This window comes from Bos indicus x Bos taurus, chromosome 5 (genome assembly GCF_003369695.1).
Source record: "Bos indicus x Bos taurus breed Angus x Brahman F1 hybrid chromosome 5, Bos_hybrid_MaternalHap_v2.0, whole genome shotgun sequence".
In the NCBI taxonomy this organism is placed as follows: Eukaryota; Metazoa; Chordata; class Mammalia; order Artiodactyla; family Bovidae; genus Bos; species Bos indicus x Bos taurus.
The window spans coordinates 52,906,362-52,924,097 of record NC_040080.1 but is presented as its reverse complement, the minus strand read 5'-3'; the positions used below and the strand labels follow the sequence as shown (position 1 = coordinate 52,924,097).

Sequence of the window (17,736 nt, the reverse complement as noted above, 5' to 3'; positions counted from 1 at the left end):
ATGTCATTAATCTCTGAAGATGCACTCACATCTCCCCTGTGGGGTAGGAGAGCTAGTGGATGTTGAAGGTGCCTGCGCTAGACACTTTGCATGTGATCGCCGGTTTAATATAGAGATTGAATTTACACAGGATTAAGAAAGGTCTCTGTTGAATGATTGTTGATTATATAATATTGACAAAGTGTCCATTTGGTCCAGTGGATTTAAAAATTCTTAATTTTTCTATTCAAAATCTCTTTTTGTCCACTCTACCTGTTTTTTTACACAACTTCATATTTCATTCCCAACTGATTCCTGGGCTCAAGATGACTGATTCCTTGACTCTTGCCACCCACCTTGGTCCTTCTGGCCCCAATGCTCCCCACTGGTTCCCTGCTAGAGCAGGCCCCAGAGTTTGAGAGTGTACCACGTATCAGCTCCCACTCTCCAAATTTCTGCCCCCTTTACGACCTGGCCCAGGGGAGTTTAACTCTGGGACAGTCGTCTGTACCTCAAAGAGCCCAGACTCAAGTTGTACACTCACTTTGATGTTCTTGATGATGAATGAGTCATAGCCTGAGTCCCAAACCTCATTTTTCTCCTCCAAACCTCCATAGAGATGGAAGAAATAGGCTTTCTTTTCTCAGGTAAATGAATTTTTGCTGGATAACAAAGCTGCTCAGTACTTTGTGAAACTCCATATAATTGCTGGGCAGATGAGCACTGAGCAAATGAACAACACAGACACCTTCTATACTTTGACGGGGAAGTCCGGAGAGATCTTCAGTGAAGATAAGGTAAGGGGCTCTCTGATCTTCACTCTCCGAACCAAAGCGTCCACTGAGTCGATGGCCACAGCGGGCGCTCTCTTGGTGTCCAGGGGTCATGAAAGGTTATGAAGAACTTCTTTCCTTGTTCCTCATTTGTCACAGTACTTCCCTACCTAGGACAAAAACAAAGAGCCAACACTGGAAAGGCTCAGGTGCAGGCGATGCACTGTTAACAGAAATGGGATTGTAAAGTGATTTTGCCCTGGTCTGAATTAGTTTTCAAGGCAACCATCATTCAACTGCCAGCAGGAAGGAGAAAACTGACAGTAAACCCATTTCCTAGAAGCATCAGCACAAAGCCAGATCAGCACTCATCTTAGAAAAGGAAATGGATTGTTTGTTTTAGGTGGCCAAGTATCCACCCTCTCCAACTCAACACTCCATCTCTCCTAATGCCGTTAATTCTCTTTTGTTTGTTTTAAAATAATTTTTTGTGACTTTACTGAGCTGAAGGGCACATGGTCAATCAACAGACAGTGGTGGCAGGGGATGGGGTTGGGGGGTGGTTATGACCTATCTGGTTGCATTTCACCAAATATCAATAGTTGATAGATCAGTGAGCACTTAGTACATGCAAGATACTGGGGTAAATCTCTATTTGTGATATTTAAGGCTCACAACAATCCCGTGAACGTTTTTCCAGTGGGAAAACTGAAAGGTCACACAATAAGCGCCAAAGGCACGATTCAAACTCAGGTCTGCCTGATCCCAAAACGTGAATCATTGTAACTTTTTTTTTTGGCTGCCCTGGGTTTTTGTTGCAGTGTGTGGGATCTTTGTCACAATACACATAGTTTCTGTCATTGTGATGTGCCGGTTTAGTTGCCCTGCAACGTATGGGATCTTAGTTCCCCAACCAGAGATCAAACTTGCACCCTTTGCATTAGACGGCTGATTCTTAACCACTGGATCCCCAGGGAAGTCCCCCAAAGCCTGAACCCTTAACCAGTATGTTGTACAGTGTGTATAAGGATGCATGGATGGGTGGGTGGGTGGATGGGTGGGTGGGTGGATGGATGGATAGATGAGTGGATGTATGGATGCAGATGTGGTTTCCTTTCTCACAAGGACATGTATTCATTCATTTACCTATTCATTCAGCACATATTTTTTATTGTGTGCCTCTTCTGTCTGAAACACTAAAGTAGGTAAGTAATGAGTTTACAATAAATTGAAGAGTTTGGGGTCCCTTTGTAGCTTGCCGTCTTTTGGGGGGAGACTATACAGTAATTCCTTATTCCCATTTAGCAATCATTGATAGTCAGAAGTGACTTCATATGTTATCTCATTTGAGCTCAAGGAAAGACCTGTGAATTCAATGGGGCAGAAACCATCATCCACGTTTTAGGTTAGGGAACTTATCCAAGATCATACAGCCAATAAATGACAGAACCCAAGGATTTAAGACTTCTTCTAATCCAGTGCTCGATTTTCAAGGACACACATTAATTTAGTTTTATTTTTCCTTGGTGTTTTAGGACAATCAGCTAAAGCTTAAACTCTATGGAAGCAAAAAGACGGTAAAAATTATACAAGGGAATATACTTGCTTCCAACGGGCTCTTGCATATCCTCGACAGAGCCATGGACAAGGTGGTGCCCACGTTTGAGAGCAATACTGAGGTGAGAACTTCAGGTAAAAGTAATGTCAAGTCAAATCCATCTTCCCTTGTTCCTCAGAGAGTCATGTTCATGAAGAAATGCAAGCCAGCACCATGGGCTTGTATTTCTGTTTTTAGTAGAATTCTGACACCTCTGTGGAGAAAGAGAAAGGCATCGCCTGAAGTGACTTAGCAGCAGCAGGTGTAGGAAAGAGGTTGATTTTGTGATCTTTTTCATAGACACACCTGATAACTCAGACCAATTGTCACATAAATTTATCCCTTGTGCATTATGGAGGAAGGCATATCCTCCCTGTGATAAAATTCATTCCTTCTAATCTATTTGATGATGGCCAAAGACTATCTTGGGGCTTCCCAGGTGGCTCTAGTGGCAAAGAACCCGCCTGCCAAACGCAGGAGACATAAGAGATGCAGGTTTGATCCCTGAGTTGGGAAGGTCCTCTGGAGGAGGGCGTGGCAACCCACTCCAGTATTCTTGCCTGGAGAATCCCATGGACAGAGGAGCCTGGCGGGCTACAGTCCACAGCGCTGCAAAGAGTCAGACATGACTGAAGTGACTTAGCATGCAAAGACTTTCAGAACATGCAGATCTGAACTACTGTTGAAATAAACACAGGAAGCACATGTATAATGTGTTGTGGTTAGCCAGATCCTTTTATAGATGTCCACTTTCCTCTTTATTTACCCTTAGCTTTCCATCAGAAAAGTGAAAGTGTTAGTCACTCAGTCGTGTCCAACTCTTTTACCTCATGGACTGTGGTCCACCAAGCTCCTCTGTCCATGCAATTCTCCAGGCAAGAATACTGGACTGGATTGCCATTACCTTCTCTAGGGGATCTTCCTGACCCAGGGATCAAACCCAGGTCTCCTGCATTGCAGGCAGATTCAGATGATTCTGAGCCACTGGGGAAGCCCATAGATGTCCACACTTCCATGAAATCCTGTCATCAGTCTTTTCATGTTAAAGCAGCTGTTTCCTAAACCACCTCCCTTTTTTGTACTGAACTTTAAGCAAAATGTCTCTTTTTAGCAAACCATAATGACCATGCTACAACCAAGATACAGCAAGTTCAGATCTTTGTTAGAGGTATGTACTTTTCATGAACTCCTAGAAAGTTTTTTATGTCTAGTCCTTGGTACAATAAAATTAGCAGGGGGTATCAATTATAAATACTTTCTGGGGAATTCATGTATCTATCTGAGATAGGTTACAGATACAAATTTTCATTTCTTAAACACAGAAAACCAGTGTGGGACATGCCTTAAATGAAGATGGGGTTGGTGGACCATACACTGTCTTTGTTCCAAGTGATGAAGCATTGAATAACATGAAGGATGGCACTCTTGATTATCTCCTTTCTTCAGAGGTATTGTATCCTGTGTACTCTAATGGTGTCATGACAGCATCACTGCTTCAGTCTGTACCTATACAGGCTTTTTCTAATTTAAGGACAACAAATAAGTAGCACATGTACCACTTACATTTCTGCAACCAAGGCAGACATCATTAATCAATCACAGTGCTCTGGAACTAAGCCTAGATGTGGCTACAATCTCCCCAGTAGAGTTCCATGTCACTATAAGACATGTGTCTTTTCTCTTCTAAGACTTCTCAATAGCAAAATCATAAATTTTAAGTTCCCTACAACTCTAAAACCATCTAAAAATGAAGCCTGGCAGGGCATTCTGTGTCAAGTCTAGGTTAAATGTAAAAATAATGTTATTTTTAGGGGCTCCCAACTCTTTCTATGGCTTTCAGTTCTCTCCACAATAACCCTCTCCTTATACATCATAAACCTTCAACTCTCGCATGTCCTCCTCAAGAAAGGAGATTTGTTTTACTCTTTCAGTCTAAGGTAAAAATAATGGACACCATTTAAAGTGTTTCCTCTTTCAGGAATAACAGCCTTAAATGGAAAAGAAAAGTGAAAGTTGCTCAGTCGTGTCCGACTCTTTGCAACCCCATGGACTGTACAGTCCATGGAATTCTCCAGGCCAGAATACTGGAGTGGGTAGCCTTCTCCAGGGGATCTTCCCAACCCAGGGATCAAATCCAGGTGTCCCACATTGCAGGCAGATTCTTTACCAGCTGAGCCACAAGGGAAGCCCAAGAATCCTGGAGTGGGTATCCTATCCCTTCTCCAGTGGATCTTCCTGACCCAGGAATTGAACCGGGATCTGCTGCATTGCAAGCGAATTCTTAACAACTGAGCTATCAGGGAAGCCCAACTGAAAAGAAGGTTAGCTAATTATGGAATTTTTTATTAGAATGACAATTAGTGAAATTATAAGAAAGGCCACAAGCTTTTCCCCAGTGCCCTGAGGTCCTGCCACCATCTTGGAAATGGGGCAAAACTACTTGTGACCTCGCATAGATCGGTGTTGATTACACAGAGGGTCTGAGTCTCTTAGAGTAGTGATCCTCAAACTTCAGTGTGCTTAAGAATTACCCAGGGAGGGCTTCTCTGGTGGCTTAGTGATAAATAATCCTGCCAGTGAGGGAGACAAAGTTCAACCCTGATCCAGGAAGATCCCACATGCCACAGAGCAACTAAGCCCCTGTGTCACAACTGTTAAGCCTGTGCTCTAGAGCCAGGGAGCCACAACAAGAGAAGCTACTGCAGCGAGAAGCCTGCACACCACAACTAGGGAGTAGCCCCCACTTGCCCCAAGAAATGCCTGTGCAGCGACAAAGATCCAGCACAGCTAAAAATAAGTAAATAGTTTTTTTTTAATAAGAGAATTACCCAGGGAACGTGTTAAATAGGTAGATTACAGAAAATTCTGATTTCATGGCATTGGAAATAGACATTTTGGTAAGCACCAGCTTTCTAACTCCGATATCAAGTCACACTGCTTTTGGCACTTGAAGCTTGTTGCCTGAATGATGCAGAGGGTCACATGGACACATCCCTTTCTGGAATACTTTCAGGTGTCTACGAGGATATCCCGATCCAGAATGCCTGCATGCTTAGTCACTTCAGTCATATCTGACTCTTTGCAACCCTATGGACTGTAGTCTCCCAGACCCCCCTGTCCATTGGATTCTCCAGGCAAGAATACTGGAGTGGATTACCATTTCTTCCTCCAGGGATCTTTCCAACCCAGGGATAGAACCCGTGTCTCTGCCTCCTGCATTGGCAGGCCAGTTCTTGACCACTAGTGCCACCTGAGAAGCCCTGCATCCAGAATACTTAGCATTAAAAAAAAAAAAAAATAGGTATCAAGGAAATAAGTCAGAAGGTAATCTCTTATGTTACAAGCAGATGTTAAACATATTTAGAGATTTGTTACAGGTTTTCATTGAAAAAGTCATATTTCCCAGTGCCTTTAAAATAGGATGCTATTTTAAAAATATGATTCACACTCAGGTTTCCTGAAACCTAGCTATTATAGGAAAGCTCTTAGTCTTCTCTTTAGAACTCATACTCATATTTAATTTTAAAAGCCAAAGAAGTAATAATTTCTCCCCTGGGAATCTATTAAAATTCTGAGATTATATGGTTTTTCTTTGATACAGATACTTTTTAATAAGAATAAAGGAGTTCTCAGAAACCTAATCAGGTGAACTTAAAATTAAAACCTTTTAGCTAGAATAGAAAAAGTCACCCTTGCTGCTTTTCTGTCAAGCACTTTTGTTCGAGAAGCTTCTCTTTTTGTAACTCCTTCCAGCAGTGACTGGGGCTGCCTCACTCAGGCTCTCGAGAATAGAATGTAACTCTTCCCATCTCCTAGACAAACCTAGACAACATATTAAAAAGCAAAGACATCACTTTGCCGACAAAGGTCTGTGTAGTCAAAGCTTTGGTTTTCCAGTAGTCATGTACCAGTGTGAGAGTTGGACCATAAAGAAGGTTGAGCATCAAAGAATTGATGCTCTCGAACTGTGGTACTGGAGAAGACTCTTCAGAGTCCCTTGGACAACATGGAGATCAAACAGTCCATCCTAAAGGAAATCAGTCCTGAATATTCATTGGAAGGACTGATGCTGAAGCTGAAGCTCCACTACTTTGGCCAGCTGAGTCAGAGGGCTGACTCACTGGAAAAGACCCTGATGCTGGGCAAGATTGAGGGCAGTAGGAGAAGGGGGTGACAGGGTGAGATGACTGGATGGTATCACTGACTCAATGGACATGAGTTTGAGCAAGCTCCGGGAGATGGTGAAGGACAGGGTGGCCTGGTGTGCTGCAGTCAGACACGACTTAGCGACTGAGCAACAACAACAACTTCCCAGCTCCACTCAGTGAAATCACATCAGTAGCTTGAACTCAGTCCCTGGTAGGAATATTGACACCATGGAAACTGGCCAGTACTATAAATCAGGGCTTATTTTTTCCTTATAGAATGGATTTAACAGCACAGCACTGCTCCTGGCTCTCAATCTCATTTCTCTCAAAGGCAATATCTTACTTCTCACAAAGAACATATAACTTCAAGTCTCTCAATCCTGAGTCTCAAATTGTTTTTCCACTTCCAGTTTCTAGGTGAGGAATAGAATCATCTTTTCTACCGCTTTCTCTGGTCCAGAGCCAATGTGGGTCAAGATTCCTCAACCTATAGGAAGCTCCCTCTTTCTCCATGAATCTTAATGACATCCTTCAGTTTTAACTTCAGAGAGGCGCCTCAGCTAGAGACAATAAGCTCCCCATCAGTTAGGCCAATGAAATGAAAGGTAGACTGGTTTCATTAGAAGGATGTTTTCCAGTTCTGCTTTGGGAATGCCTTGTTTCCTTCCCAGTTATCTTTCTGCTTCTCCTTGAAGCAAAATTTCAGTCCTGAACTATCTGATCCCTGCAGAGACCATAGCTACTGATCACAAGCCCCAGCGTATGACTTCATCACTGAACTAGATAGAAATAAAAGCAAAGGGAGCAAGAGACCAGCCCCTGCCAATTCACAAAGACCTTGTGAGCAAAATGGGACAAAAAGAGGTGAATTTACAGAGTTCAAGGTCGTAGTCACTATTTGGTAGAAAAACTCTCCCTTTCTGTCTCTGGCACCAAACAACTCAGTTTTGTGGTTTGTTTGTTTTCACCTAAAACAGCAAGTAGGAAGTGAATGTCCACATAAAGGAAAGAATGCATTGCACCAACAAGCTCTCCGACAGCATCACCTGTAAGCGAATCCTGTGGATCTAAGCCATCTGGACTAAACTCTGGCTGGATAATGGCCCCCAGCCAGATAAGTGGCAGGTTCAGACAATAGTGGAGTGATGCTGATCAACTCTTTGTCCCTTTCATTCTCCAGTTGCCTATAGAATGGGTCCGATGCTAATTAAGTCTTGAGGCTTTAGAAGTGGATAATCCAGCTGATAAAGTCTTTCCTATAAAATAGAGGGCTGGAAGGGGTCCAAACCAACCCTGTTATTTTGCAGTCTAGAGGTGTGAGATGCTTGCTCAGGGTCACACAGAAGAAGAACCAGGACTAAACTCAGATTCCCAAGGCCCAGCTCAGTGACCTTCTCAGGACCTCTTCCCTCCTCCCTTTAATAACTTGCTGGCACAGATGTTTATGCAGGTCCTGCTGTGCTGACTGGGGACGCAGTGATTAATAAGCCAGACAGACCCAGTTCCTGCCCTCTGGGAGTTTGAAGTCTACTTTGGTCTGGTATTTTCAAGGGTCCCCACTTTTCCCCACCCTTTCTGCCACTGAGCATTCAAGCTTGTATTGGCATTGCTTCTGCCTGCAAGTCCTCACTGCTAGGTTCCATAAAGTAGTTGTCAGGGAAAGTTAAGATGCAGAAGCTAAGTGATTTGCTCAAGGTCTTATGGTAACAGAACCAGGGTTACAGAAACCGTCACTTCCAGGGCTGGCCAGCTGGTGGTCAATTTCAACATTCTTACCAGTCACCCTGCCCTGTGCTTAATGCTGTTGACCTGTAGATATGGTGGCCTTCCAAGTGTTCACACCAGGACAATTTTGAGAGTGAATGGGGCTGCCAGGATGATCGCTGTAAACCAGGGTTGTTCTATACAAACGAGGATATGTGGTCCCTCTGCTTACAGTTAATTCCCCTGACATAGGGGCCAAGGGGAAGTGCAGAGAAGAATCTGGGTGAATGGAACTTGGGTTCAGCAGGGCTTTCTTTCTGCCTGGGACCTCACACTGTTGAAACATGTCCCAACAGGTCAGCCTCTTGGAGGTTATTATGATCTCGATTTGTGATCCTTTACCTTTCTAAGACACAGTAGCTATGGCTGTGCCACTGAAGTAGCAGAATTCAGGGCTTCGAAGCTTGTAACCCCTGGCTCTGACTCAGCTGGGAGATTACAGTCATGCTGTAGTCGACTGCCACTGCCTTCTTCCCCCAGAGAGTGGCCCCTGTGCACCTTAATTCTGTCCACTGTCTCCAGGGCACCCCTCTAGGGACTGCTCATCCTGCTTAGAGTCCCAAGACTCTTTCTATTTCCTGAAGCATGAGAAACCTTGGAAAGGGCCTTGAAGGTGAGATGAACATGTACCATAAGAACACAGAAGAAAGAGTCCTGGTCACACATTCCTAACAGGACTGTATGTTCCTAAATAACCAATACATGGCCTGATGAGCCCACAGTTATTTATGGAGTGAGTGAAACAGAATCACAAACTGAGGCTGTCTTAGAAAATCTAGAAGGTAGCCTTAGACATTGAGAGAGGTGATGGAGCAGAGTAACTGGGACCTTGAGTTACTTCTCAGGCTTATAGTCTAAGTTATAAGTAGCTTTGCAACCTTGGACATGGCTTTAAAACTCAGTCTTATCACACATAAAATGAGTCAGTAGCATCCCCACCTCACAAGGCTGTTGGGAGAACTAAATGAGAGGTGCACATAATATTATGGGAACAGCCCCTGCCTGTCACAAAGTAAAAATGTTAGTTATTTGGGGGATGGGTTTTTCTCACCCTGGATTTCCCAAGAGAGATTATGGGTCATTTATTTTTATTAACCAAGTGACCAGAGTCACTTGAGAAATTTTACACAAGAGAGGGAAATCTGTGTTTTCCTCAATGACTTAAAGAAGTATTTTGATTCCTTTGCAGGGATCTCGGAAGCTTCTGGAACTCATCAGATACCACATTGTCCCATTTACTCAGGTTGGCCCTCCTTTCCTGCCCTATTTTTCCCCCTGTTTTCAAGATATCTGGTCTTAAATTTCAATATTTTAGTGCTAGAGAATGTGGGACAATTATTTATTATCTTAGCTCTGAGCGCATGCTTATGTGAATAATGAACCTGTCATCTAAGAACTCTTCGAAACCCATTGCAGAAAGCTCCCATTACTTATTTCATAAACTTTCAAGTTATTTTTTCCAGTGAAGACTCTGGGTACTGCTCTCAGTATCTCTATTGTTCTCTTGTCCTTGCAGCTGGAAGTGGCCACACTCATTTCAACCCCTCACATCAGGAGCATGGCCAACCAGATCATAAGATTTAACACGACCAACAACGTAAGTGAAAACTCTGTCTCTGGTGTCATTGCTCACATGTGTTTTTTCCTCTGCTTATGGCTGTCCATCGGGTTATCCTACCTCAACACTAATTCACAGGCTTCGGCTCTTTGTGATTGCTTCATTCATTCATTATGGCTTTCTGCAAATATCTGCTGAGCAACTCCAAGTGTGTGAGTCTAAACTAGAAACCAAGGATAAAGATGTGGAAAAGATAGGCCTACGTTCCAGCAAGGAAAACAACCCTTAAGCAACTAATTAGTGACCAGTTAGTTATTTAGCTACAATTATAACAGGGCTCCCATGAGGAAGTTAAGAGGGCTCTGGAGCAGCAGAAGCAGCAACAGGAGTAGACAGCAGATCCGGGGTTCTAGAAGTCCTCAGTCAGGAGATGATGCTTCAAAGGATGAGTAGGAGCAAGTTCCAGGCAGAAGGCAAAGCAGGTGCAAAGGTCCTGAGGTGGGAGGGAACATGACTTATGTAAGAACCTCAAAGAAGGCAGTGTTATTCAGCTAACTTCTCAGGGTTGTAATATTAGCAGAAATCTGGCAGCAGAGAGATTATGTCTCCTGTTGGTTCACTATGGATGGTGATGGTGATGCCCCTTCAACCTTTCAACAAGTTTCTGTTGGGTGCCAAGAATGTGCCATGCCCTCAAGTTTGGAACAAACAGATAAAAGTCCCTGGTTGCATGGGACTTTCATTCTAGTAAATAAGATGATAGATCATAAGCAAATTAAATATATCGTATATCAGAGTAGTAAGTGTTAAGGTAAAAAAAAAAAAAAAAACAGCAAAGCAAAGATGGGAAATAGAAAGTGGGAATGGGGCTGACATTTTAGATACAGTGTCTAAGAAATCCTCATGGACAAGAAAACATGTGAGCAAAGACCTGATGGAAATGAAGGAATAGGCACTGTGAGTACCTGGGGGAAGAGTATTCCAGAGAGAGGAAACAGAGAGTGCAAAAGTGCAAAGCAAGGAGTGTGCCGGCCTGATCAAGGAACAGCAAGGTCCTCGGGGCCAGAACAGAGGGACAGGAGGAGTGAGGTCGGAGGAGGTCCAGGCGGTAAGAGGGAGAAGGAGAGGTGTGGTCAGGTCACACGTGGCCTAAAAACTCAGGGCAAGGATGAAGGCTCTTAGTTTAAAAGAGATAAAAAGCCACTAGAGGATTTTGAGCTGTGGAATGATGTGATCGGACATACATCCGGGGAGACTATTTAGGAGGGAATGTAATAACTCAGAGAAGAGGGGCAGTGACGAGCGGGGAGACAGGGAAAGGGGCAAAATTAGAGGTACGCATTACTGGGCAAAAGACAGGCTTAAGGACGTATTACACAACCTGGGGAGCAGAGTCATTATTTTCTAATAACTGTAAGTAGAAAATAACCTGTAGAATTTGTGTCAAAGTGTTTTAGTTAAATAGAAGGAATAATGGTAACTGAGAGCAGAGTGGTAGCTGAGACCTGCTAAGGAGTGGTTGAATTCCGAAGGTGTTTTGAAGGAGACCAGCAGAATTTGCTGAGGGATCCAATGGGGGATGAGGAAAGAGGAAGCCAGAGATGTTTCCTGAGCTTCTGACTGGAGCCACCAGAAGGATGGTGTTTCCATTAGTATCATCCAGCAAGATTTGGAAGGAAAGTAGAGATCAGAATTCTTTGCCAATTTGTTCATTTTCTGCTCCCTCGCCTACAACATAAGCAGGAACTTGTCTGAGTTTGTTCACTGATATCTCCTGAGACCCCGAAGTAGAGTCGGTCCAATGTATCTAAACAAATGGATCTCCATTTCACCATGGGGGTAAAACAGTTTGCCCAAGGTCTCATAGCAAATATATCACAGAACTCAAATAGTTATACCTCCTCCCCAGTCCAGTGCCGGCAAGGACCATTTCTGCAAGGACATCCTTGCTTAGAATCAGTTGAGAATTCATTCAACAGATTCATCTCTCCCTGTCAGCCAAGCCCTTCTAACCACAATCCTCCCCTCAGCAGAAAGTTAAGTGAAGTTGAAGGCTCTTTCAGGAAGCTGCCACCATTCAGATCTGCCTGGGGGCCACCAGCGCTCCTCAGGCAGAAAGATGAAAGATGGTGTTGTTTCTCTCCAGGGACAGATTCTGGCAAATGGTGTGGCACTGGAAGAAATGGAGGTCGCTGCCAAAAACGGCCGGATTTACACGCTGACTGGAGTCCTCATACCTCCCTCCATCATCCCAATCCTGCCCCATCGATGTGATGAAACAAAGAGGGAGATGAGACTGGTAAGGAAACTAGGGAACTCAATAAGGGAACCCTAAAGAGCCCTCACAGAGCAGACCATTCCGTCCTCCTGATTCTGAGGGAACTGACAGGGAGAGTCTCACACGGGAGCCTTGTTCTAAAGGATTTTCTGTCTTCATGAAGAGGCAGCGGGACCTGAGGTCCTATTTCATTGAACACAAACCAAAATTCCTGGGGGAATTTCCACACTAACCGTTGCTACCCTGGTATATTCATTTTCTAAAGCTGCCACAACAAGTTACCACAAAACAAGTGACTCAAAGTAACAAAAATGTATTCTCTAAACAGTTCTGGAAGCCCGAAGTCCAAAATCAGGGTTTCCTATTTCCATTGCAACTTTTTGGCTCAGCTGGTTTTAATCAGAACAACTAAATTTCAACAAGCTTTTGAACAACCTGGACCAGAGCCACCCCACAACAAGGCGGGGAGTCACAGCTGCCCTTGTCTTCCACAGACTTCCTTCCCTGAACTTGAACAGCTGCTCAGGGTGGGAGAGCTCTAAACAAGTCTAACTGTTGACTCCCATCAAGTCTTTCCTGCAAATTGTTCAAGAGCTTATTCTCCATTTCCCCCCAAAACAGAATCAAGATGTGGGCTTGAGCCACAACCCAAAGAATTTTAGTTAAATAAGAAGAGCTTCCCCATAGCTGCCTTAGAATGAAGTCTTCTTTTACTGTTTTATCTGGATTTAAATCAAACCAATGTGCTCTGGTTTAGGGTTGTTCTGATTAGATCTATTAAAAGTAGCAGTGAATTCTCTAGAAGGTATTGAGGGCTAGTAAACAGTAGGCATAGCTAGTCCCTTCTAGAAATCTGTTTTCAGAACCCATAGCTGCCTTTGGGCATGTATACTTAGATTTAGAGGTTTAATTAATAACTCTCTATACCAGTTAAGATCCCTGCCAGATACAGAATTTATCCCAGTGGTTCAAATGAAGAGACTTTAATTAAGAATCTGTGACAGAGGGGTGGGCAGGGCTGAGGAAACAAGCAAGTGATGCTGGGCCATCCAAGGAGAAGCAGTGGCAGGAAACCAATACAACAGAGGATCAAGGGTGGGTAGGAGCGGGAATCACCTGCGGCCACTGGGAGCAGGGCAAAGGGAAGAAGAGGTGTCCACCAGGAGCTGGAGGGATGGCACTCGAGCAGAGAGGGAGCAAGAAAGAGATACCTTGACCCTGTCTTCCTCCTACCCACCGATATCCTGCTGGCCCCTCACCCAGACCAACTGGAAACTGGTGAGGAAGCCCAAGGTTGACCTGCTGAAGCAAAGAACCCAGTAGCGAAAGTCAGAGGGACTTGAGTGTGTAGTCAATGCTAATGCTTTGTCCTTGGAACAGGTGGGCAACTGCAGTATCCCCTCAGGGACAGGGGCCTCCCTACATGGCTGAGGGTTGACCAGAAGCCTGAGGCCTGCAGACAGTCTGAACCTGAAAGAGGATGAGGAAGGGGCTCGTCTAAGCAGACCTAGTTACTTCTCCCAAACCTCTCTGGAGTTGACATCACTCGTTCTCTCTAGGGAGGAGGCAGTAGGGGCAAGGAGAGGGGCCAAGAGTGGGATGCTAGTGGGACCACCTTTCTAAGGGGCATAAGGAGACATAAGGCCAGATGCAGTGGCCTGCTGCTGCTTCTTATAGGGACCCCTGCACTGACCCCTGTCCTTCCTTCCAGGGCACATGTGTGAGCTGTTCCCTGGTTTACCGGAGCAAATGTCCGGCCGACTCCGAGCCCACAGTGAGTGTGACAGCTTCAGAGAAGCACACATCACCCCAGCAACCCCACGGGTGTGATTTCTCATCCTTCCCACCTTCCCTCTTAAAAGATAATCATTCCAACTAGGATTGGCTCTTAGCCTGCTCTGTCTGGGGGGACGGTAGAAAGATAGCTCACAGATCTGTGTTTGAGTTCTTGCTCACTTATCCAAGGTAAGTTGCTTCACATTTTTACTCTAATTTTCTTATCTGTGAGTAGTAATAATAGCAACATCCACAGCAGAAGCAGGATTAGCATAGATAAAAACCCAAGTGCAATGCCTGGATCAAATAGCCACTCAGTAAACATTCCCTCTCTAATCTTCCTCTTAAATAAAATCCATTGTTTGTTTAAGAGAGACAAAACTTTACCTCCACCCTCTTGAGGTCTGCAAGACCCTGGCTGGGCCTGCAAATTAAGTTGACATAAGATAAATTAACAGGAGAAAAGCACAATTTTTTTTTTACACATACATCAGTTGAGTGACTCAGTTGTGTTCCAACTCTTTGTGACCCCATGGACTGCAGCACGCCAGGCCTCCCTGTCCAACACCAACTCCTGGAGCTTGCTCAAACTTATGTCCATTGAGTCCGTAGTGCCATCCAACCATCTCATCCTCTGTCATCCCCTTCTCCTCCTGCCCTCAATCTTTCTCAGCATCAGGGTCTTTTCAAATGAGTCAGTTCTTCACATTAGGTGGCCAAAGTATTGGAGTTTCAGCTTCAGCATCAGTCCTTCCAATGAATATTCCGGACTAATCTCCTTTAGGATGGACTGGTTGGATCTCCTTGCAGTCCAAGGGACTCTTGAGTCTTCTCCAACACCACAGTTCAAAAGCATCAATTCCTCGGCACTCAGCTTTCTTTATAGTCCAACTCTCACATCCATACATGACCACTGGAAAAACCATAGCTTTGACTAAATGGTCCTTTGTCGGCAAAGTAATGTCTCTGCTTTTTAATATGCTGTCTATGTTGGTCATAACTTTTCTTCCAAGGAGCAAATGTCTTTTAATATCATGGCTGCAGTCACCATCTGCAGTGATTTTGGAGCCCAAAAAATAAAATCTGTCACTGTTTCCACTGTTTCCCTGTCTATTTGCCATGAAGTGATAGGACCAGGTGCCATATCTTCGTTTTCTGAATGTTGAGTTTTAAGCCAACTTTTTCACTCTTCTCTTTCAGTTTCATTAAGAGGCTCTTTAGTTCTTCTTCGCTTTCTGCCATAAGGGTAGTGTCATCTGTGTATCTGAGGTTATTGATATTTCTCCTGGCAATCTTGATTCCAGCTTGTGCTCCATCTAGCCCAGCATTTCGCATCTACATAGGAGTTTCCACTGGAGAAGGAAATGACAAACCACTCCAGTATTCTTGCCTAGGAAATCCCATGGACAGAGTCTGAGCCTGGTGGGCTACAGTCCATGGAGTCGCAAAGAGTTGGACATGACTTAGCAACTGAACCCAGGAGCTTCCATAGGAGAATGAAGACCCAGAGAAATAGCAAAACCCAAGTGTTTATAGAGTAGGTTGAACAAAGATAGGTAACTGTGGAAAAGTAACTAAAATGTGAAATATATTTCACAATATATACCTATATCAAGTCATTATCACTATGTTATATGTCTTAAACTTGTGTACAAGTTTTTTGTATCTGCTATTTTCAAGTGCCTTTAGCTCAAAATAATCCATATGGCACATTTGGAGGGGGCATGTTCTGCTACACTTCATTGGTGTCTGCTCTTCCCAGGCATCTTTCTGGAAAGAAACAAATGAAATATCAAGAAAATGACACTAGAACCATCAAAACCTTGTGATGCTTCATTGAATTCCACACCATGTCTACTGAGGAATATAGAGTTGGTTAAGGAGCATAAGGGCTTACCTGGCAGCTAAGTGGTAAAGAATCTGCATGCAATGCAGGAGTCCCAGGTTTGATTCCTGTCAGGAGGATCTCCTGGAGAAGGAAATGGCAACCCGGTCCAGTATTCTTGCTTGGGAAATCCCATGGATGGGGAGACTGGTGAACTACAGCCCACGGGGTCCTAAAGACACAACCTAGCAACTAAAACAACAACTATAGCTACACCAGGGGGCATAATGACGAATAAGATATTGTTTCGTTTTTGTCCTGAGAAGTTCTAATCTAAAAAGGAAAACAGACCATGGTACAATGATCCATAATTCATAGGCCAGGTAAGTACTCTACTGGTTGTAAAAGCAACAAGTTTGAAGATAAAATTGATGACAGAAATTCCTGCCTCTAAGTTTGTCCTAAGAAAGACCTTCCCAACTAGAGAGTTCATCCCACACTAGAATAGATGGCTAAAGAGAGTGATGAGTTTACACAATCCTACTGTGGAGCACTTCATAAAGAAACAAACACACACACACTAAAATAGGCATAAGTGTTCAGATATTTGCTCCGTGAAGCCGGCGCCCCTGCGTCCTGCAGGATGCTGTCAACCAGTGGTTGTGGAGAGGGAGGGGGGAGAGGAGACTGTGGTGACTGGCATCCCAGTGATTGCTGTGTGCCAGACATTGTTCTAAATGCTCTGTGCAGCGAGCCTGCAAGAGAGGCACCTTATCATACCAGTGGATAACCTGAGAACTAAGGCGAGGAGACATAACAGCCCTCGCACAAGGTCACACAGCTGGTAGGCACAGACCATGAGCCTACATTGCCTCTGCCCAAGGAAAGAGAAGCAAGAGAGGAAAGGAAGAAATGAGATGCATGGGTCAGAGCCCAGAGAGCCCCAAACTGCCCCTCCCAGGCTCCTGTGGTCTGTATTTGGCTAAGTATCCTGACAGCCAAAGAGAGAGTTGAGTACTTGTTCCTCAGTGACCTCAGAATTCCTCCAGACATCTAAGATTTTAGGATTTTACTGACTGTGGAAGTTTTCATTGCTCTCTGCCTGTGTAAGAGACTAAGATGAGGAGTACCTCGATACTAGTTTTTATCTAACATAAAATTTGAGCCACAGATTAAATGCTCAGGATTAAAGTTGAGATCAGCACTTTTGTCCCATTTCACAGATTAGGCAGCTTGAGGCCCAGGAGGCAGTATGACTTGCCTCTGAGATCCTAAAGTTAGTAGGTGGTGAGACCCATTCTCTCGATTTACCACTTACCAGTAGTGTTTCCTAGAAAGAAGATTTAACCAGTCCAGGCCTCAGTTGCCTCATCTATTAAGAAAAGGGATGAGAAATAGCCACACAGAGTTAAATAATGATGATCTCCTATGGGCAGTGTGTCTGGCCCTAGGAGGTTCTCAATAAATGGTAGTTCTCAATCATTCTGAGTGGGTATCAGAGGTTAGAGAATGGTAGGAAATCTGCCATTAATCCATATAATCCACAGACTGCACTGTTTTGTTTGGTAGATCTTTGTACAAACTAGGATGGAAATCTCTAATAGCTCCAGAATTTCTGAATAGGAGGTTTTGTGTGTATGTGCTAAGCTGCTTCAGTCCTGTCTGACTCTTTGCAACCCTGTGGACAGTAGCCCTCCAGGCTCCTTTGTCCAGGAGGAGGTTAGAGCTGGTTATTAATTGGAAGGAAGACTAAACCACACCCACGATGCACAGGAACATGTTCCCAGATTGATCAGCAATGTCTGCCAGGACACAAGAGGGTACGAAAGGTACCTATGCCCCAGGTCATCATGCAAACCCTGGCCTGTATTCTCCCAACAAGGAAACAGAGGCCTAACAGGTGACCGAGTTCTGCCTGGACCCGTGTGAGCTGTGTACTTTAGTGCTCTATCCTGGCATCGATGGTAAACTGGCGGAAATACATCATCTAGTGTATAGAGAAGCCAAGTGATGTCCAGATGACCTCAAAATGCAGACT

General features: G+C 44.2%; 1 protein-coding gene across 1 annotated transcript in view; it reads left to right on the top strand.

The window, feature by feature from the left end:
* Positions 1-17,736, top strand: part of STAB2 (stabilin 2) — a 172,033-nt gene that overhangs the window by 47,761 nt on the left and 106,536 nt on the right. The window contains exons 12-19 of the mRNA XM_027541952.1: positions 627-776; positions 2,288-2,431; positions 3,461-3,517; positions 3,672-3,797; positions 9,451-9,504; positions 9,778-9,858; positions 11,966-12,118; positions 13,809-13,871. Coding sequence (XP_027397753.1) covers positions 627-776; positions 2,288-2,431; positions 3,461-3,517; positions 3,672-3,797; positions 9,451-9,504; positions 9,778-9,858; positions 11,966-12,118; positions 13,809-13,871 — 828 coding nt within the window. The remainder of the gene's footprint in view (positions 1-626; positions 777-2,287; positions 2,432-3,460; positions 3,518-3,671; positions 3,798-9,450; positions 9,505-9,777; positions 9,859-11,965; positions 12,119-13,808; positions 13,872-17,736) is intronic.